Source organism: Euprymna scolopes, chromosome 7, assembly GCF_053919585.1.
Source record: "Euprymna scolopes isolate OS-2025 chromosome 7, ASM5391958v1, whole genome shotgun sequence".
NCBI classification, from domain to species: domain Eukaryota; kingdom Metazoa; phylum Mollusca; class Cephalopoda; order Sepiida; family Sepiolidae; genus Euprymna; species Euprymna scolopes.
In genome coordinates this window covers 158,341,966-158,365,700 of record NC_136488.1, presented here as the reverse complement: position 1 = coordinate 158,365,700, position 23,735 = coordinate 158,341,966, and the positions used below count along the sequence as shown (strand labels likewise).

The following is a 23,735-nucleotide window of genomic DNA, read 5'->3' as shown; positions in this document are numbered from 1 at the left end:
TGGTCGAGTGAAGAGTAGAAGATCCAATGACGGTAAAATCCCCCCCAAAAAAGTTGGTAAAAGTCTGGTATCCAGAAGTTAAAATTCAAAGGAATCCCGTTACTGGAAGATATTTTGAGGTCATCCAAAAGGCAGAATTCCATGAAATCACAAATGGGCACAAGGAAAAAGAGTTCAAAATATTATTATAAAAAGAAAGATAAATTGTGCATAGAATGAAGAAATGGAGAAATTTCAAGACGATTCTGCCAAGGCCAAATTTGAAAAATGTGTGTGTGTGTGTGTGTGTGTGTGTGTGTGTGTGTGTGTGTGTGTGTGTGTGTGTGTGATCTTGTCTGTATGTGCAGAACGATCTGTACCAAACCACTTTGTCAGTTTTTGGTCTACAGACTTGAAATTTGATATATAGGAGATTCGGATCTTTTGATCAAATTCAATTTGATTTTTAGCCACTAAAAATTGAAAAATTGTAGTTTGGTAGGCATAAATCGACTTAATGTGTATCATCTATGCATGCATTAACATTTAAAGTTTTGATGTCTTTAGTTCACATGGTAGCAAATACTACTAGAAAGTTAAATGTTTTCGTTCTGATTCTAACTGATTCCAGGTTTTTTGGGTTTTTTTTACTTTTTGAAATCACTACTATATATTGGAGAATTGACTCTATAATAATACATCCAAAATCTGCATATATTAAAATATCATATTTGAGCATATTTTATAACCGGGAAAGTCTAAAGTAGATTTATTTCTGTAAAAATAAAAGATTTTAGCAATATTTTTTTTTTTTTGTGCATGTACTTGAAGTTATGTCTCTTGAACCAGAGTTACCTGTCTTGGTTGAATTTTTTGTCTTTTGTTTTCCTATTCTCTTCAGGGTTTTTTTTTTTTTTTTACGTTGGAGTAAAATTTACTTGTATAAAACGATAGAAGAATATTAACTGACTTCAAATTCAAAGTGGAATATTTTCAACTTGTGTTTACAATAAGTGACAGTGTGATTGAAAATATATTGAATTTAGCATTAAATGGGTTTAAATTTCATATTTATCTGTTTGTGGAAATTATATTTTTTGTTTTTACTGTAATTCATTGAAAGCAAGGCACATTGTCATTGAGATATAAAGAGCGACTGTAAATTAGGGGACATACCTACAGGAGCATCCTAAGTGGGGACTTGTGCAGCAAGATGTTTGTTCACATTACAGTTAAAGTCAACAAATTAAAGAAAACAGTTACAATTAGAGTTTTACTACTGTTTAATGTAGGTAAAATGTTTTCGTTTGAGTGTCAATGGGTTATGCCCAGACCAGCAGAAATATTAAAAAAAAAAAAAAATTTTTTTTGTTTAACCAAATTGATTTAATGCATGCATATTCACTATTTATAACCATTTTTAGTGAGAGGTCGCGGATTTTTACATTTGGAAGTTGAAATGCAAATAACAGTGAATATTCTGCTTTTGAAATCATTTGGATTTGTTTGGAAATGGACAATTTTATGAAACAAAGGAGGACTATTATCGTCATCTTTATAGTTGTTGTTTCACAACGTTTCAGCTAATTATTCCTTTGGCTTTCGTCAGGTGGTCAACTACGGCGGGATAGGAATGCTGAATCTCTTAATTGAATTTCAGTAATTACTGCCTTCCATAGTTGTTGTCATCTCACCACATTTTTAGCCAACTAATCCTCTGGCTGGCTTTGGGTAGGATTGAAACAGCTATCTTCAGACAATGTTCACCTGGAACTGTACAGATTTAATGTCTCTATCCACTGTGTCAGTGAGAGGTCGCGGATTTTTACGCTTGGAAGTCGAAATGCAGATAACAGTGAATATTCAGATTTGGAAATTATTTGGATTTGTTTGGAAATGGACAATTTTATGAAACAAAGCTTGCATTGAGTAAATTTTGTTTGCAATTTGGAGGAATGATATTTTCAACATCATGAGAATCAATAGTTGAAACCGGAAGTAGTTTCTTTACATACGAGTTTAGCACTGTTATCCTCTGAATTCTCATCATACTTTTTTAATAACGTTGGTCTATCTTTAAACCAAGTATATAATATCAGAATTTGAGGTTCCATTAAATTTGCTCACTATTAGATCTACCATTAGTAACATTCCAATTAGTTTTCCTTAAGAAGATTTCAAATTCAGTGAAAAATTTATAAGAGTTGTGTAAAAATATATCAGACAGTCAGAGGGTTAGAAAATATATGCCACTGCAGTATTTAAGAAAAAGATGTCTCTATTTCTCACTAACTAAACCCTTTACAAACGAATTCAGTAGTTGAGAAAGCAGTAATAACTACACACACACAACACAAGCTACTGTTACTATAATGATTCTCTTTCAGATCTGACCAATACTCAGTTTTTTCTTTTCTCTTCAATATTGAATTTTTTAGATCATTTCAAATTTGTTGACATAAATAAAACCTGTATTTTGTAGGGATTGATTTTATCATTTATTTGATTACATGTGCTTCCCTCTATAAAATTAGTGATCCTGACTTAACACTACACAACCATCTGACCTCTTACCAAAGCAAAATTTCATGATATGATGTCAGTCTAAACTTGGGATTTTAATTAAATTTTTTTTTTTTTGCATTAGCAAAATATTCTTAAAATAAAATTCAGTGATGGTGGTTTATAAATATTAAATAATATAGCTTTTTATTTTATGAGGATTTTTTTTGTTATTATAAGTTACATTATTTTTTTATTTTTATTATTTTTTTTTCAGTTTGAACAAGAATCTATGACAATGAAAGATGATCTGTCATCTGTTGAAGAAGAGCTTGAAGCCAGTCGCGTTGTGGTGTCTTTTCTTCAAAAGGAAATTGATCAACTCCAACGTCAGATAAATACAAGGCAAGTTACAGATATCGTTTTACTAAACCATTAAAAAAATATAAAATGGCTACAATTAGATTGTGGTTTTGCATGATTCCGTGTCATAAAAATTATTCTGAAAATCAACCGTCCCAGGGAAGTTATGTTTTCCTGTTTGTCTGCCTCTTCTCAATTTACATTATCATAACTGATTCGGATCTTCTTGAAAATTTTGCTCGCGATGTTTTATTGGCCGTTGAGTGTAGATCAAGTCATTAGCTTTAACTGATGAGTGTAGGCCTTTGCCTTCACCCCACCCCCACCCCATATATGCAAATTGAATGAGAATAGCTTAATCACATGACATAGAAAATATTTGAGGTCAAATTTTAATGAATATACGTTAACGAAGATACACATAATAATGTTAGATCCTGGTAGCAGGAAAGGAGGGAGGTTTGTTCAACCAGAAAAAGATGAATATTTATGTCATTAAATTTTGAATAATCTAAAGTTTGAGTAATCTTTGTAGTCCTTCTTCCAGAGGAAGAACCAACAGAGAAAGTCTTCAACACTGAACCACAAGTAAAAAGAAATCTAAATTCAATTTTGGAAGTTATCTTATTCTGTATTTGTATCTCAGATTTATTTTTTTTTTTCAGCTGCTGACGAAATAACGTTTTTATAACCAAACGCATTCTTTTTCAAAACCAGAATTACAAAATCAAACGGCATTGTCATAACGTTTTTGATCATCAAAGAAAAATGACCTTACACCTGTGGTCTCCTGGATAATCTTCAATAGGTAACACCACAAGTGCATTTGAGAAGATAACACAGGGCATGTTGGAAATGAATGTTTCTGTTTAGAGCGAAATTGAACCATGATAGTTTACTTTGGCATTTAAAACTTTACTTACAAACAAATAAAGAAATAATTTTATAAAGTCCATTGTAGGTTTTCAAAAAACTTCAACCAAAAATGCGACTTATCCCTGGAAGAGAAAATCAGAATTTTATGGCATGAACATGATACCACAGTAACTTAGAGGATAATCTTGCTGTCAACACAAAAATAAGTTTATGCTAATAAATTGGTTAGCATATAGGAACTTAAGAACTCTTCACCTAAAATTAAAACAAAACAATGGTTCGAGTCAATAAACGGGTCACAACAAATCTTTTTTACAATAAAAATCTGAAAAAAATCTTTATAATGTATGTATTTTGTCACAGCATGAAGATGTCATATTCCAAAAATCACGTAAATCGATCAAGTAGTTTTTTTTTTTTTTATTTAAGAAAATCAAATATTAGGAGACATTTTATCAAAGACAAACTTCACGACATCTTGTTTTTGAATGATACACTGCTAGCAACACCTATTGGAAATATTTGGAATATAAGATCGGCAAGGGGCAGATAATCGACTTTCTACGTTCTAGAAAAAAAAAAACTTGGAAAATTAAGACATTTATAAGTTTTTGAGGATGTTGAAAACGAAAATAATTTTTAAAATTCCAGCAACCGAGTAGTTTCCAAAATATGAAGAAATATTTTATGTAAATTGAGCATCCCCACATTGACGCTCCTCCAACAAAAATTCGGCAAATATGTATTTCAGCAGCGTAAATTCAAGTTTTACATTAGTGGTGGCCATAAAGTGGGTGATCATTATACGTTAAATTATTATAGAAAAGTGATCCCCCATTTCTTGAAACTAATATTTCTTCATATCTTGGAAACTACTCGTTTGCTGGAATTTTAAACATTATTTTTGTTTTCAACATCCTCAAAAACTTATAAATGTCTTAATTTTCCAAATTTTTTTTCTAGAGTGTGGAAAATCGATTGTCTGCCCCTTGCTGATCTTATATTCCAAACATTCCCAATAGGTGTCGCTAGCACTGTATCATTAAAAAACAAGATGGCGTGAAGTTTTTCTTCGATAAAATGTCTCATAATATTTGATTTTCTTAAATAAAAAAAAAACTACTTGATCGATCTATGTGATTTTTGGAATATGACATCTTCATGCAGTGACAAGTACATACATTATAAAGATTTTTTTCAGATTTTTATTGTAAAAAAGATTTATTGTGGTTCGTTTATAGACTTGAATCAAAACAATATAATATTAGATAAATTAAGTTTTAATAAACCTTATATCTCTATAGAAAGTTGGGTATGTTTATATATTTGTATATACATGATTACCTTCTAAACTAACTAACCGATCATTATAAATTTTGGAATACAGCTGCTAAGCATAGAGGGCCCAAATGTGAGTTTAATTTAGTTTTATGCAAAGGAGGCAAATAGAGGGTTGAAAGTCTTTTGTGAAAAGTCAAATACCTCCGAATTTTCTGAAATTTTAACAAATATAATAGACATCAATTAATATTTCCAGAATTTCTGGGATTTTTTTGAGTATTTTAAATAATTTTTTTTTTTTCACCCCAAACAAGGCACAGTTCTACTTTGATGTAGGGGGCTTCTATCGGAGACATAAGTTGCAAGTTTACTATGTAAGGAGTTAAGCAGCAAGATGTCTGTTCACATTACACTTGAACTTCTGCATGTCAGTACAGTTGGGAAAACAGGAACCCGGAAGGAAGTTCCAAAGTCTAGCAGTTCTGAGGAAAAAACTATTAGGCTTTCTTACATCTAGAAATCTCTAGGGTGGGATTTTGCTGTTTGTCGGGTTTGTCGGAGGTATTTACGTCGAGAGGGTACAAGGGCTTGTAGTTTGTCGGAACATTCATCATTAAAGTACTTGTAGAACAGACAGAGGGATGCAACATTTTGTCAATGGGACAGAGGCTGAAGCCTAGATGAAAGTGCAGAACCTATCGGGTTGGTGACTTTCTTTTGAACCCTGTCCAGGAGTGAGAGACTAGTAGTAGATACACCATCCCAAATGTGACAACAGTACTCCATACATGGGCGAATAGTGACCTTGTAGAGATATGGGATACTTACAGGCATAAGTAGCTTTCTAGCACGTTAGAGAAAGCACATCTTCTTCACAGCAGCCTTGGCAATGCTCTCAGTGTATCTGTTCCAGCTCACGTTCCCTGCAAACGTTTTGCTGAGAAGTTTGAAAGAATTACTTTCAGGTAATGTATCTTTAGTCATAACTATTGGTTTGATCATAAATCATCCAGTGATTATTAAAATCTTTAAATAGAAAAACATTCATCTTTTTATATAAATTTTGGACAAAATATCCGTTACAGTATGTGATCAATAATTTATATCTTATGCAGCTTATTAAAATTCATACCATATATCAATTGATAAGACAGTATTGATTTTGACACTCAAGAACCAAATTTGAAATTTTCCACCCAATGTAATTAAAACCAATTATACCTTATGCTGCCAAAATCTAATTATCAAATGATTCTATTTCTAATTATGTTTTTGGCCCATCTAATTAGCTATTAAGTATCTACTTAGTTTATGATTCAGTTAATGACTTCTTAATTGGTTTTAGGAAGGTTTAAATGCATTGTTCTTTTCAAATAACTTTAACTGGTTTAATTCCTTGGCTTTTAGGTTAAGATCAAAGTGTAGTATCTGCAATGATGTTAACTGAGATTTAGATAGACAGATAATGACTAAAAACCTTCTCCTGTCTCCATTCTTTATATTTTGATGGATTTGTGTTTAATTTGTTAAAATGTATTTTTTTGTATTATAGCAAATAAATAATTGTTGTGTATTATGTATGTAATATATTCTGATACTACAGTTCATATGTTCTGTGCTTGGTCATTAAAGACAAATTCCTTCTAGACTGAGGCAAGTTTTATTTTTGTCCCAATCTAAAGTGCCATCTTTTAAGGAGTTGGATTTGACCCACATTAAAAACCGACCGGTTTAGGAGAACATTTTAAAAAAGTAAAAAATAAAATGAAAATTAATCATTTCTACTGGCCTAAACATATTTACATTTTGACGATAATATGGAACAATCAAGATGCACCCACAAGGCGGGTATATTTATTTTTAACCATTTTCTCATGCATTTTTATTTTAAATATTCAGTTTTTTGGGGATCAACCGAATTAGTCAATGGGTGGAGTCAACATTTTGGGGGATTTAATATATATAATATGATAAAATATATATATTGCTGTATATTGATTTATTTGTCAGTTCAATAGGGCAAACATCAATGGAATTAGAGGTTATGAATACTCTTTATGCCTTGGCATTTCACAGCCTCATGCTTCTCCTCATAAGAGAAGGAAAGAACTAGGTTACATATATAGGGAATGTGACAGCTAGTCTAGGGTAAGATTATACATGATGTAGAAGAGAAATAATAAAATGAAGGTAGCGAAGGGATCCAGGAGGTTCATATTATAAGAGTGGATACATTAAAAAATATACTAAATATATAATATTAAAATACAAAGAATATAAAATATTAAACAAATTTATAATAGAAATTATGTAATATATATTTCTAGATCTTTCTCCTCTCCCTCTCCCTCTCTCTCTCTCTATATATATATATATATATATATATATATATATATGATCGCAGCAAATTTGCTTTTGAACATTGCCATCGCTCGATATAGCACAAAAAAAAAAAAGAAGGTATATAGAAACACAAAAACATTCAGTGATGGGCTGCGCGAATATGGCTTTTAAGCCCTGCCAAACTCTGGCATTCCTTGGCACACATTGTACAGACATGTGCACCACTAGCAGCACATTCTTGATGTTCTTTTTTATGTAGGATTAAATGCCGTTTCAAACCGCCTGCCGTTTTGTACGTCCGCCCGCAGTTGACACAGGTTAACTCTGGCAACTAAAGACTGCTTTGTGGCCCACTGCGCCGATGAGTAGTCTGGGTGGCTCATCAGCTCAACTCTGCTCAGACATATTCTTCCGCACACTTCACACTCCGGACCAATTTGGCGCCCCCTCCCATCCACAGCTCCTTTCACCCTCCCTTTCCGGATATCGCACTTCAGCCACTCATACTGGGTTCGATCTGCCTCAAACTTGCCAACACCTCCCCACAAGGTCCTTCTCCACCCTCCGCGATCCAAAGCAAGACTCTCCCATGTTCTTTCATCAATCTCACATTTTTTTAAGGTGGATCTTAAACAATCCTTGAATCTCAATTTAGGCTTTTGAGCCAGACGTCTTCCCTCGGCGAGCTCGCCATAAAGGAGTTGCTTGGGAAGTCGACTGTCTAACATCCTCACCACATGTCCACTCCATCTCAGTCTATGCTTGATAACGTGAGCCTCAATGCTAAGGCATTGGGTCCGTTCAAGCACCTCCACATCACTGACATACGTCTGCCAACCCACACCTAAGATTCGCCATAGGCACATCTGGTAAAACCGCTCGAGACGTCTCAAATGCTCCCTGTATGTTGTCCAAGTTTCACAACCATAGAGAAAAGTAGAGAGAATGCATGCGGCATAAACCTTAATCTTAGTTGGCACATATATATATATATAAATAGATAGATATATTATAAATTTCTAGATCTCTCTGTCTATATGTATATATAATATATACATATATATATATATATATTTTTTTTACACAGTGGTCACCATTTATCAAGGCCCGGAAGCCACTCAGGGATAAGGGTTATTGCAAGTACAGTATATAAGTGTGGAGATTTAATGAAGTGTCTACTTAAGGGGGCGGTTCATCAGGAATTTGTTTATGTTGGACTTGAAGACATCCAAGTTGTAGTTAAGTGGGAAGCGGGTAGACGGAACAGAGTTCCACAGGCGTGCAGTTCTAAGAAAGAAGAAAGAAGCTTTGTTCATGGAATTTACGTTTTGATTTAGGCACAGATAAAGAATGGGGAAAATTTTTGACAGTGGATTCAGCTAGATGGGTGTTTTTCGCGAAAGATTGGCGAGGGGGGACCAGAGATTGGAGTTCAGATGAGCACCTGCCATGGAAATAACGATAAAACAAGGATAGGCTCGCAACGTCTCTTCTGTGGGAGAGAGGCTGCAGGGTAGAGAAAAGGGCATCCCCCACTAAGCCATGAAGTCTTTAGCAGCTCCTGCCGAGATATGGCAGCAGTATTCCATCCTTGGACGTACTTGGCTTTTATATAGATAGAGAATTGCATCAGTAGTGAGATATCTTCTGGGGTGGTAGAAGGATCCCACTGTCTTTCCAGCTACCTTGGCAACAGACTTGATGTACGTGTTCCATTTCAGATCAGGAGTAAAGGTCAAGCCCAGAAGATTGTCAAAACATGTGGCTTCTCCTAGACGAGAGCCATCCATTTCAATTGATGCCAGATGGGGATCAGAGCATTGATGATGTAAAGATATAAGCTTGGTTTTAGATGTATTAAAGGTAACCAGCCACCTCTTCCCCCACTGAACCACGCGCTCGAGATCAGAGGAGAAAGAATCAGAGAGAACTTTGTCATTTACAGCCTTTGATGTGTTGCCGTAGATGGTCATGTCATCAGCATAGATGTCAACGAATGATTTAAATATGTGTTTAGGGAGATCATTGATGTAGATCAGGAAGAGAGTTGGGCCCAGGATGGACCCTTGAGGGACTCCAGCATTAATACTGCAGGCCTCTGATTTTTGTCCATCGACCACTACTCTTCTGAGCCGATCAGAGAGAAATGATTTAATGATAGAGAAAGCGTTTCCAGTTATACCGTAGTTGGAAATCTTGTGAAGTAGGCCCTTATGCCATACCTTGTCGAAGACCTTTGATATGTCAAGAGAAATTACCCTAGAAAGGAAGCCTTTGTCAAGAGATTCACTAATCCTATGAGATATAACTGTTAGCACATCTGCGGTAGATCTTGCAGAACGGAATATATATTTTTATTATAAATTTCTAAGTCATATATATTTCTTTTCCAAGTCTATGTATATAGTTTTATATTATTCAGCTTTTCATATGATAAAATTCAGACTTTTATCTCTGGAAAACAAAATTGCTCAAGATTAATGGATTTTAACAGATTTTAATTAGTTTTAATAAAAAAACAACAACTTTCTTTCACTTTTTGACCATACTTACTTCAGACTCAATTAAAATCCGAGTTCTAGGCATTCAATACTTGAGTTTGATATAGGAGAAATCAACAAGCAAACCGAACCAATAAATCAGCTAAAAAGTCACAATTAACCATAGTCATGTATGGATTAAGCATGATATCAAAGATTGGCCTTGTGCCTTATTTTGTTTAATTAACTTTGGTTTACGAAATAAAATAAATTAATCAAAGCTAAATGTAAACAAAAATATAAGTAAACAAATAAAAATGTAGGAAAAAAGAACTAAAGTGTACATCACAGGAAACTGTAATGGAGATAGAATGAAAAAAATATAAATGGAAGAAGTTATCAAAAGGCGTAGGAGGAAGTAAGAAAAAAGGAAAGAGTTATGGGGGATGGGGAAGGAGAAATTAAAATTCAAGACAGGAGCGGATGTTTTTTTTTGTTTTTTTTTTTTTTTACTTAGCTGAAGTTTGTTGGTAGGGGGAGGTATTTAAATGTTCACCTCAATTCTATAAATAGAATTGCTATATAAAGAGTTAAAAGTTAATGAAGGTTATGGGGGAAGTTTTTTTTCTATTGAAAATTATAATTGAATTTTAATATTTTAGCAATAATTATTTGGCTTAATTCGGTAGCGTAGGGGGGAACTTAAATTATTAGTTACAATTACCGAGTTAAAAATGTTTTGAATGAAAACTTTGAGAATACTAAAGTAAGGGTAGTATTAACAAGCTTTTATGTGTTAAAAAAATTACTGTGGATTCAGAGAGATTATGGGATTTTAGAGTATTTTAATTATTAAAGATATATAGAGGATAGTTTCGAAGGGCGAGTAGCAAGGGTCATAGTTCAGAGTTCTAATATGGAATATCTATAATTCATAAATGGAATATCTATATTTAATAATCTGGACAAAGTGATTGAAATTCCAATTAATGATAATAAGTAGAGTCCAATTAGTTTAGAGATTAGATTAAGTAACATAAAAAGGGTTAAATTACATTTAAATATAAGGAGTATATTAGGATGTGATTTTTCAAATTGATATATAGGGAGGGACTGCAAGATAGATGTAAGGATTAGGAAGTGGAGAGAGGGGTAAAGTTAAAAAGTATAAATGCTGAAAAGGTAGAGGCACACTTAAAAAAAAAATTAAAGAATGAGTTTCAAAGAAAAGGGTGAGAAAAAAGAAGATTAGATAGATACAATAGATTATCAGATAATGAATCTTAATTGGAGTCTGGTGGGTGAAGAATAGGTGGTTACAGAAAAGTTTCGAGTTAGAGTAGCATAAAAGTGATTATAGAAGGGAAGGATAACCAACAATTCTAAGGAAGGAGTAGAACTATAAGTTCTCTCGGATGAATAATATAAGTATAATGGAATAAGAAGCCCAAAGGAGTAGACTTAAATGGGGGAGGCTGATCAGTAGAATTCAAGTAATTTCCATATTTAAGTTTCCTTTTATTCCTACATTTGGCTATAATTTCATTTTTATAATTTATTATTTATTACATTTAGTTTTTTCTTGATGTTGTAACTATAGCAATGGCCTCGGCAAAGGAGACAACATTGGGACCCTGGATGGTAAGATCTAGATTTCTTTAGTATTGTCGATTTAAAAAAAAAAATTAGTATTATTGACTTTGAAGTTTCTAATGAGGGTAGTTAGTGGTTTTTGCTTTAAATGTATCACTTTAGATAGGCGAGAAGTGATTGGAGATGCATGTTATAATAGTATAAGTGGATAATCCTATATAAGTGTGAATTTGGGGGGGGGAGCATAAGGACAAGTAGATGGAAAAATGGTAGTAGAGTGTGTGGTTACGTTTAGCATTGTAGGGGCATGTGAAGAATGAAAGATTATCAGGTTAGTTTATAAGGTTAGGGAGGTGGGTTGTGTTGGGGTATGGTGATGTTTATATTAGGATGTTGGGTTTTAATTTGGCTCATTTCAGATACTGGATTAGTGTTCGATAGGATGTAAAGTGTTGTGCTAGTGGTACGGTAATTCAGTAACTGTGCAGGAATAAATAGCATCTGAATGCATGCCACCATTGTTTACGGGGCAGTTTTTTGATAATTGGAAGTTGCAGTTAGGGTAGGTATGGAATGAATTGCTATTTAAAGTTTGAAGGGCATTTATTTTTTATTAGCGTTTATTATAGTCTGGGCTCAGTTAGGCATCATGAAGAAAAATCTTTATGGAATTTTTATTTTAGTGCTGTATCTGTGTGGGTGTCTAAAGGAGTTTTCGGCAATTAAAAAATTTTTTTTGGAATATTGGTTTTTACTTTATTATTGTAAGCAGGAATTAAACCATATAGTTTCTTTCTTCTAACCTCTTTTATAAGAGTCTATCTGTTTATTATATTCAATATTGAATGACGGTTCTTTTCAAGGGATTTATTAATATTAGAGTGATAGTATTTTTCGTCTATATTGTTTCAAGGTCATGTTATGAGTGACTATATTGTATGAGTTTCTATGTTTGTTATTGTTATTCTTAATAGAAGTTAGCTTTTCGATATATCCAGAGTTTGCCAGGGCTGCGTTGTAAAGAATCAAAGATGGTATAATTAGCAGATAGTTTAGAAATTTTATATAAAAGGCGTGAAGACATTAATGACAGATCTGGTTTGGTTAGAGAATCTATGGACATAGAAAAATGAGAGGTTTGGCTTATGGTAGAGGCTGTAAGTGCCTTCTTTTAGTTTTAGGGCTACATCCAAGAAGTTTGAGGTCTTTTTCTCCATTGTCTGCATTTATAGAAAGGCCAAAGTTCCTAAAAAAAATCCTTCAGTTCAATGATAGTCTTATTGTATAGTCTAGATCTAACTCTAGTTATGTATAAAGTGTCATCTCTATAAAGATCGCCCTGCAATTGCTTATCCTTAAATTTAGATCTTGACTCTTTGAAGAGGAATAATCCAAATAGATCCATGATTTAGGACTGAATCGGAAGATCCCATCACTATGTTGAAGTATTCAGAAGTAATCTTCCTGGTCCAAAAGTTATCAAAACATCTATTTTCTAGTTAGAAGAATTTAATTTCTAATTCAGTGAGACCTGAATTGCTTTTAGCTAGGATAATTGTCTTATTTAATAGGATTGATTTCTTTTCTTGTCTTTTTGTTAGCAATTCGTCTATCAATAATTCTGGTGCTCTTCTTCCTGATTTTCCTTCTAAAATTAATAAGCCTCTTGATTCTATAATTATCATTCCAAAGATGGTTGCTAGGGTTCTTTTTGATCTTGACCAATCTAAGCCTTTTGTCCTGATTCAATTCCTGTTGTTGTTCTTGGACATTGTTCTGAAATTTTTTCTATCCTCTCCAAATAATTCAGCCTCTGTTTATCAAAATCATGTTTCTCTTGTTGGAAAGAATTCTCTGTTGTCCTTATCTTTAAATATGCTGAGTCAACAAAGTATCGTCCTGTAAGTCTCCTCTCTATTATTAACAAGTTTTTGAAAGGTTAGTCAAGCTTGTTGATTTTTCTGGAAAATCTGGACCTTTTTAGTGATGTTCAGTATGGCTTTCGAAGGCGTTCGACAGGTTGTGGCTTCCATGGTTTTCATTCAACTGCTCATCATTTAACTGTTGTAACTGATCTGTCGGTTTATGGATAATTCAGGAGAGGGTAGGGCCATTGCACTTTTCGAAGGCATTCAACAAGATGTGGCATTCTGGTCTTTTACATAAATTCTGAAATTGTATTGGTGGTAAAGTTCTTGACATTATTAGGTTCTTTCTGATCAAATCTTGTGAACATTTATTTATGTCTTTATTTTCTTTTCCTATAAATACTGGTGTTCTTCATGGCTCTATTACAGGCCCAACTCTCTTTCTTTTCTATATCAATGATCTTCCAGAGAATTAATATTTATTTTGATGATACCATTCTCTATTTTGGTGTTGATTCTTGCCTATATCCCTTGGATCAGTTGAAATATGCAGCTAATCTAGAAGTTGATGGGCTCAATTGTAGATTGGCGTATGAAATGGTTTGTTTCATTTAATCCTATTAAACCTCAGTTTGTGTCTTTCAGTTGTAGCCATGCCCCTTTTTTTTTCCTAAGATTCTCTTGCGGAAAAATTGACTCTTGGTCTTTCTTTCTCATCAAATTTTCCTTGGAGTAGATACATTTATTAGATCCATTGCTCTTTCTGAATCTTATAAGATAGGTTCTCTTTATCGTTCTAAACACTTTCTCACACCTGAGGTTATTTTCTATCTCTATAAATCTACTATCAGACCATGTCTGGATATTGTTGTCATACAGCTCTCTCACAGACGTCATGTTGCTAGTCTCAATCTCTTCTGTAAATACTATTATGGTATGTGTTCTTTAGAATTGTCTGATTTATTCCCTGTTTCTCCTGTTCTAGCTTGGTGAAAAGAAACTGGAATCTTAAGATCTCCACCATTCCAGTAATTATAGGAGTAACTAGGCTCATGAAAAAGAATTTAAAAAACTACCTGGCAAATATACCAGATGATCCAAGTGCAAGAGAGATTAAAACAGCTGCACTTAAAGAGATGGCTAGAATCTTAAAAAAAAGATCTCTCAGTTGGAATATATGAGATAGCGGGTGAATGTCTGAACAAAGCTCGAAAAGAGAGAAAGGTAAGAAAGCTGTTTGTGTGTGTGTGTGTGTGTGTTTTTTTTTTACATTGTAAACGTAAATGAACTCCTGTTTTATTTAATATTTAGTAGAGTAATCAGACACGTTTACACACACGTTAATATGTAGACACTGAAAACCCAACGCGTTGTAGACTTCCACAAAGAAGACAAAGAATAAGAAAGAACTTAAACTCGCTGTTTCTGGTTTTAAGAAAATACCTTTATTCCTCATTCTCTGGCAACATGTGACTTCACCCATGTCTCTTAGGTAACCATCTTGAACATGATCTTTATCTCTGATCTATCCTCTCAAATGTAATTCTGATCATCATTGGTCTCGCATACGTTCTTCTTTTAATAAACTTTTTCCCTGCCTTGCTTTGACGTTATTTTGCACGCGGCTCGGTCATTTGCATACAGTTGCCATACGTGCATCTGTGCTCTATTACACATCCATACACTTAGGATAGTTTGCAGTAAATCTACAAATGATTTCAGCACCAAACATGGTTCTACAAAGTGTCATATCGAACGTTTGAGAACGATAGATGCGTTTCAAAGCAATGAAAAGAGTTAAAATTATCAAAGATTTGTTAGTAAGTGAAACAAGCAGTAATTGTCTATAACGATTTGGTAAGGAACTAATTTATTGGCTCATTAAAATCTTGCAAGTCTCGCATTTCAAACGATGTTACAATAATGATTGATACCAGTTATATCGTTTTACAGACTAATGATCAAATTTGAGACCTGCCTAAGGCAAATTTCGTTCATGTCTTATTTGTACATAATATTCAGCTGACAAGTTCAAAACTTTGAAAGCATATATATCATCTAAAGCAGTGTTTCTCAACGTGGATCCTTAGGACCACAAGTGAATCTGAGGAATTTTGAATTAGGCCTAGAGCTTTCATTTGGGTCTGGAGTAAGCCCAAAGGAAAATATATGGAGATTGAAATTCTAGTTTTTCTACTGATGTAGAATTATGAAATCATTGCAGTGTAACTCCATTAATCTTAAAAATCAAGAGAACACAAAGAATTAATTTCTGTTTTTACTACATTTTTGTTATGTTAATAAAAAACATTTTCACGTTACTCGAAATTTTTATTGAAAGTTATGTGGGCCTGAGATTTCTTTTGGTGCTAAAAATGGGCCACAAGGGGAAAAAAGGTTGAGAAGTGCTGATCTAAAGTACTTTATACCAGATAGAAAAGTGATTCATTTTGTCGATGATTCCATGTTTATTCACATATTTTTTTAGTCTGAGAACGTTAGTATTAAATCTAAAAATACATAAAGTTGGTTTATTTCATTTGTTCCCTAATCTACTCTATTAATTATGAAACTATAAGAAAACTAGCAGGGGAGGGGCTCAGCTTTGCCCGGGCATAAAATACACTTAAATATAATATTTTAATTTGTCCAGATTTCGTAAATATTATTATAGAGTCGTGATTTCAAAATTAAAAAAATTAAGTATTTGGGTGGCATCGGCTAGATCGAAACCGAAACGGTAGCATTCATAGCTGGCGACATTATCACTGTACCAACGTTACACGCATATGAACTGATTACTGATTAAAAATAAAGTAAGATCAATGTACAAAATGTATAACGATTTTTTTAATTTTGACCCATTTGAGATCCCCCCCCCTGCGACTTTTAGTTTCGTAGGAGATAGTTTGAAAATATGGAGACAGACAAACCAACATATAGCCTTTTATATAATAGATTTGAATAAATTGGTTCTAAGAACCCCACAAAATAAACAGATCCGTTTCGTTTTTTTTTTTTTGTTTTTTTTTCTTATTTAAAAATCCAAATGCATATCAGCATATCAAAACAAAAATAATTATTAAAATATAAAATCATCATTCCTTTAAAAGAAAAAAAACATTTTATAAAATTTGGTACTTGTACAGTTTAATCAAGACATTAAAAAAATGAAATATCGAAAAAAGTTTAAATTGTACGTATCCGTTATGGGATGAAGTTCCCCGAAAAAAAATTTCACTTAATTTCATCACGTAGTTTTTGTTTTACAGTGAAAAAACAATTTATGATACCGAGCAAAAGGTTCGATTTTTAGGAAGAAAAGCTAGTATCAAAAATGAGGAGGGAGTGTCGGCGCTTTAAACTGAGTTATCTCCCCGTGGCGTTTCTAAACTCCAAACAAAAATTTTTAAAATCCAAGATGTCTGCTTTCAACGCACTTTCATAAAAACGTGTATTTCCGCTGTAAAAAAAAAAAAAAAAAAAAAAAAAGTACTCGATCAAATTAAGTGAAATTTTTTTTTTCAGGGGTCTTCAGTTCAAAAAGGATACGTAGAATATGACTTTTTTTCGTTATTTTCATTTTTTAATGTCTTGATTAAACTGTACAAGTGCCTAAAATTTATTAGAATTGTAATAATCTATATATATAAAAGCGAAAATGTATGTGTGTATGTATGTACGCTTTCCCCCGATGTCCACAAAAGGCTTCTTTCAGAAAAGCGCTTGCTCGGTTCACAACTTCTTAAAACTTTTTATATCATCTATAAATTGTAATATCTCAGAGTTACCCACGGAGCTCGCCTGTCTATTTAATTTTATTGACTTTCAAACGTTAATTATTCCACATTTCCCGCATCGGCACGCGTTACATTCGGTTTTCAGTATAAAAAAAAGCGAAACTCGACTCTAATCACAGGCCGAAAGCCAGTTATCTCAAAAAAGCTAAGTAACGTTTGTTCAATGTCGACTTCATCATATCAGACTGTAGCTTTCATTTCGCTCCTCCTAATAAACAGGGAGCGGGTTTTTAAAAATAAACAAACCGATTTATTCACCTCATTCAAAACTGTCCCGCACAAAATCCTAACTGCTGAATACCTATCGCCGTCATGTCAGTCAAAAACGCGCACCTGTTTTTTTTAAAACACTATTATTCCAACTGCGCGTCGTGAAGGCTTCGTTTTTTTTTCACATTTTCGGGTTTTTTTTCACATACCCTGAAAAACACCCGGGCAACGCCGGGTACCCCTCGCTAGTCTATATATATAAAAGCGAAAATGTATGTGTGTGTGTATGTTTGTGTGGCTGCTAAAAACTTTCGACAGACTGAACAAAAATTGACAAACTTGGTCTCATATGAAAGCCCCATCCTTCGCCCGACAAATTGGCAAAAAACGTTAATCTTTTTACCCTGAAATTAACACTTTTCTACGGGGGGGGGGGTCAGCAAAAACCGTCCTCTCATGACGAGATCGGTTCTACACATGCGTCAGACGACGTCATAACCTGATTTATTTTAAATATTTGAAGAAGGTCAGTTGGTTAGAGCGTTGGGTCATTATCTAAAGTTTTTGTGTTCGAATCGTGCTGAGATTTCTTTTTTTTTTTTTTTTCGATTTTTAAAATTTTAATATTGAAACAGGGTTATTTAAGCCATTTTCCACATGTTTTTTTTTTTTTTTTTTGGTGTTTATTTTTCAGAAGTTTTAACGTTCGCTTTTCTGTTTTCTTTTTTGTTTTTCAGATTTTTACATTCAACATCGTTCGTTTGCCTTACGTTAGTTTTTTTGTGTTTTTTTTCTTCGCTTATTCTTATGTTTTGATTACCCCCACCCCACGGGTACCCTCCTCCCCCACTTTATTTTTCAGATAAGTTTTAACGTTCGTTTTTCTGTTTTCTTTTTTTACTTCGCTTATTCTTAGGTTTTCATTAACACCCCCACCGCCGCCCAACCACACACACATCCAAACACTCGGGCAACGCCGGGTACCCTCCTGCTAGTTTAAATATAAATCGAATAATAGTAGTAAATTAACTTAGAACAAGATGAACATGATTAATGCGTTTGTTCATTTAAAGTTTGTAAATAAATTTAAAAAAAAAAACCTACACTAAACAGAAATAAATATTTAAAAAATATTTCCCTCTACTAAAAATTGACTTTGTAATGAAAAAGAAAATCCCCAAACAATTTGGTTTCATTATCTGTTTGTTTACCGGCCATATGCATCGAAACTTAACCAGTGTCCCTTGTGTTTTGTATATTTTGTGGCGTCCTTAAAATCTAACTGATCCAACAATTTAATGTGTGTTCATTTTTTTTTGTTTTTGTATCAACATAACTTTGATAATTACGCATTGAATTATTATTTTTATCTGTTGGACTCCAAAATGCAGTCGCATAAAATAAATCGCAAATTTAAATCTATAAGCTGAATTTTAATTTATTTAATCTAATAATTTTATTATGAAATTAAAATCTATTACATTTGCATTTCTGTTTCTTCATAAATAAGTCAGACGTTTTGAATCTTTTGTTAATAGTTGAGAAAAATAAATGAATTACTTTGTGAGCCTTCAACAATTTTTAAGGAATTTGGAAGCATTTAAACTGTTGAAGAGAAATTCAATTCTAGCTTCAAAATTATTAACGAATTTTTGCATATTCAAAGAATGAAAGTTTTAGAATCAATTTATATACACTCTCTACTTATATATAAAAGGTACTGTGTGTGTGAGTTCATTTCCTACGGATTCTGAAACGGCTGAGCCAAATTTTTTTTTTCCTGAAATTTCACACTAATATATAACATGGTCGTTACATTTTAACACGAACCCGACGTTGTGTATGAAAGTCTCTCAAAGAAACAAGCAAAAAAAATTCAAATGTTCTTAAGTTGAAAGAAAAGGCATTTATTAAACCGTTTCATCACCAAGACACTGACACATATTTTCCAAGCCAGTGACAATATGGTTGCATCCCTGCTTTTCCTCTCGGAGTCAATTAAGTTACTTAGTTCATAGCTACAACCAGCTGCTATATCTGCAGCTCGGCACATGGTTGGTCGACAATTTTGTTAAGTTTGGATTGCATCTTTTTTTTTTTAGTTCCTGTCGCACCAACATGTGCTTAAGTGTTCTCATATTGGCACAAGGTTAAAAAAGACGTTGCCGTGTCAAAACATGCTCTTTCTTCTCCTGTGTTGACGCATGCTTTTTTTCCTCTCTGCTTTTCTATTCCTTCCTCTTCCCCCATTCTGACGTCACCTTGTGCCATGGCTTGGCCATTCGCATATGCAAGATGTCGTTGCTGTTACATACATGTCAGTGGCTTCGTTACAAATATACTTTGTGTTTGGGGATGATCTTAGATAGGCTTTGTATCGGAATGCCTCTGATAAGTATAATCGAAAATATCTGATTATAGAAGGGACAGTCCAACTTTGACGAAAGTTAAACCCTTATACAGCCTAACATCACATATGCATTCGAGAAGATTTTAGCACTGCACCAGCAGAAGGGCCCAGCATATAAAATCAACAATATATTCTTTGATAAGACAGGGGCACATTTGAAATGAATGTTTCTGTTTAGAGCACAACTGAACCATGATACATGACTTTTGCATTTTGAACTTTTAGGGAAGCAATTTTTTACAGATAATTTTATAAAATCAACAGATTTTCTGCAGTGCAATATATTGTGGACTAAGTCACTGCAAGGAGGCATGTGAAGCTTCCTCTTGGTACACCACAATGAGTCCTCACTGGGAGAAGGCAATCAATAGATGGGTGATTTCACAGATTTAGATTGCAATAAAAATATGGGAGTGTGAAGCATTCATTGATCACCATTAATCCTGAGCAACATTGGGTCTCTTTGCAAGTATATATATATATATATATATATATATATATATATATATATATATGTATGTATATATATATATATATATATATATATATGTATATGTATATGCTTGTGTGTGTATATGGGTATGTATGAATATATATGTGTGTGCGGGGGGGGGGGTCACAAGTTTTCTAATCATCCTAATTCTAATTCTATTATAAAATCCATAGTACCTTCTGTCTCTAGAAGAATTTCTTTACTTTCCGCAGACACAAAAAAAACATTCAACCATAATGCAACCTTCTTCAATAACGCCTTAAATATTCAGAGTATAATGAAAAAATACAATATAACCATAACCCCATTACAGTCTAACATCCCTAATTACCTATAATATGATTAGAAATAAATCCTATTCCAGAAAGCAATCTATTCTGCTGAATAATAACTCTAATAACCAAGCACCTAACCAACATAACTCTGCTCAATGCAATAATCATAACAAGCTAAATCCCCTCAACCATCCTAGAAAAAAGAAAAATATTTGGTTTAACCCCCGCTTTCAGCTCAAATGTCAAAACAAATATACCAAAAGAATATTTTGATATTGTAGAAAATTCTTTTAAGCAACCACATAGATATAGTACCATATTTAATAAAATTATATTAAAATTTCCTACTCTACAATGCCTAGCCTAGCACAAACGATAATAGCATCTAATAACAAAAAATTAAATTAGCTCAGACCACCTCCTTCCCCTTAATGCCAAAAACTAACTGCAATTGTAACAATATGAAAGACTGTCCACTCAAAAACGATTGCATCCTCAGAAATGTCATATATTCATATATTGTTACTGAGTTACCTTGAAAAAAAAAACTACAATAGTTGCAAATAATCCTTCCATGACAGAAATCCCCTGTCCATTTACTACTCAAAATACAACTCCAATTATTGAGCAGTATTAATGCTGGAGTCCTTCAGGGGTCAATCCTGGGCCCAACTCTTTTCCTGATTTACATCAATGACCTCCCTAAACACATACTTAAATCATTCGTTGACATCTATGCTGAAAACACGACCATCTACGGCAACACATCAAAGGCTGTAAATGACAAAGTTCTCTCTGATTCTTTCTCCTCTGATCTCGAGCACGTGGTTCAGTGGGGGAAGAGGTGGCTGGTTACCTTTAATGCATCTAAAACCAAACTCCTATCCTTACATCATCAACGCTCTCATCCACATCTGCCATCAATTGAGATGGATGGCTCTCGTCTGGGAGAGGCCCCGTGTTTTGACAAGCTTCTGGGTTTGACCTTTACTCCTGATCTGAAATGGAACACGTACATCAAGTCTGTTGCCAAGGTCGCTGGAAAGATGGTTAGATCCTTCTACTGCTCCAAAAGATATCTCACTACTGATGCAATTCTCTATCTATATAAAAGCCAAGTACGTCCAAGGATGGAATACTGCTGCCATATCTGGGCAGGAGCTGCTAAAAACAGCCTATCCTGCCTTGACAGAGTACAAAATAGACTTCATGGCTTAGTGGGGGTTGCCCTTTTCTCTACCCTGCAACCTCTCTCCCACAAAAGAGACGTTGCGAGCCTATCCTTGTTTTATCGTTATTTCCATGGCAGGTGCTCGTCTGAACTCCAATCTCTGGTCCCCCCCTCGCCAATCCTTCACGAAAAACACCCGTCTAGCTGAATCCACTGTGAAAAATTTCCCCCACTCTTTATCTGTGCCTAAATCAAAACATGGATTCCATGAACAAAGCTTCTTTCTTAGAACTGCATGCATGTGGAACTCTGTTCCGTCTGCCTGTTTCCCACCGGACTACAACTTGGATGTCTTCAAGTCCAACGTTAACAAATTCTTAATGAACCGCCCCCTTAAGTAAACACTTCATCAAATCTCCACACTAACGTAATGTACTTGCAATAACCCTTATCCCTGAGTGGCTTCCGTGCCTTGATAAGTGGTGACCACTGTGTAAAACAAACAAAAAAAAAAATCGACCGATCCACCAATCGTTTCACCCACAAATAACAACTTAACAACCAACAACAAAAATGATAATATCAATATTGATGAATATAGTAATGATTGCAACAATAATAATAGCAATAATAACATTAATAATGATAATCCGTCTAATTTTTCTTAAGACACTTCTAATACTCAAAACTTACCTCTGAATATAGATCAAAATATGTCAGTACGAATTGAATCTACTATTGCTTATTATAACAATCTGAATTTAATCATAATCCAACCTCAAATTCTAATAGAAATCCACATACCATTAACACCACACAAATGCCAGGTAAAATATACACTTATATTGGTGCTACTTCAACATTAATAAAGGTTAGAATATCTAACCATAATTCTAATTTTAATAATGAAATCACTGATAATAACCAGGGAACTTTCCTAACCACTTTTTTTTTTTTTTTTTTTTTTTTTTTACACAGTGATCACCACTTATCAAGGCCCGGAAGCCACTCAGGGATAAGGGTTATTGCAAGTACATTACGTTAGTGAGGAGATTTGATGAAGTGTTTAATTAGGGGGGCGGTTCATTAGGAATTTGTTAACATTAGACTTGAAGACATCCAAGTTGTAGTCCGGAGGGAAGCAGGCAGACGGAACAGAGTTCCACAGGCGTGCAGTTCTAAGAAAGAAGCTTTGTTCATGAAATCCGCGTTTTGATTTAGGCACAGATATAGAGTGGGGGAAATTTTTCACAGTGGATTCAGCTAGACGGGTGTTTTTCGTGAAAGATTGGCGAGGGGGGACCAGGGATTGGAGTTCAGACGAGCACCTGCCATGAAAATAACGATAAAACAAGGATAGGCTCGCAACGTCTCTTCTGTAGGAGAGGGGTTGCAGGGTAGAGAAAAGGGCATCCCCCACTAAACCACAAAGTCTATTTTGTACTCTGTCAAGGCATGATAGGCTGTTTTTGGCAGCTCCTGCCCAGATATGGCAACAGTATTCCATCCTTGGCCGTACTTGGCTTTTATATAGATAGAGAATTGCATCAGTAGTGAGATACCTTCTGGAGCGGTAGAAGGATCCCACCATCTTTCCAGCGACCTTGGCAACAGACTTGATGTACGTGTTCCATTTCAGATCAGGAGTAAAGGTCAAACCCAGAATCTTGTCAAAACACGGGGCCTTACCCAGACGAGAGCCATCCATCACAATTGCTGCCAGCTGGGGATCAGAGCGTTGATGATGTAAGGATAGGAGTTTGGTTTTAGATGCATTAAAGGTAACTAGCCACATCTTCCCCCACTGAACCATGCACTCGAGATCAGAGGAGAGAGAATCCGAGAGAACTTCGTCATTTACAGCCTTCCATTAAAAAACGTCAATCTAACAACATCCCTTTCTCTATAAATTAATTGGGTTATTCTTAAAATGTCTTACACCCCAGGTTCTAAGTCTTGTCACCTATGCATATCTGAAGCTATAAGTATAATTATTTTTCCCCAAAGTACCAACTTAATTAACTCCAAGAGCGAACTTATTTGCCAATGTAAACATAAGAAAAAATCAAATATAACCAATTTGAAATTACT

The 23,735-nt window shown here is 34.1% G+C and overlaps 1 protein-coding gene across 8 annotated transcripts in view; it reads left to right on the top strand.

Annotated features, from left to right (window-relative positions):
• Positions 1-23,735, top strand: part of LOC145280106 (TBC1 domain family member 2B-like) — a 414,275-nt gene that overhangs the window by 295,054 nt on the left and 95,486 nt on the right. For 4 of the 8 annotated variants that reach the window (XM_080131849.1, XM_080131845.1, XM_080131847.1 and 1 more), the window contains 2 exons: positions 2,759-2,886; positions 18,033-18,065. In XM_080131849.1, the coding sequence (XP_079987975.1) occupies positions 2,759-2,886; positions 18,033-18,065 (161 nt within the window). The remainder of the gene's footprint in view (positions 1-2,758; positions 2,887-18,032; positions 18,066-23,735) is intronic. The other 4 variants (XM_080131850.1, XM_080131851.1, XM_080131848.1 and 1 more) reach the window with 1 other exon arrangement.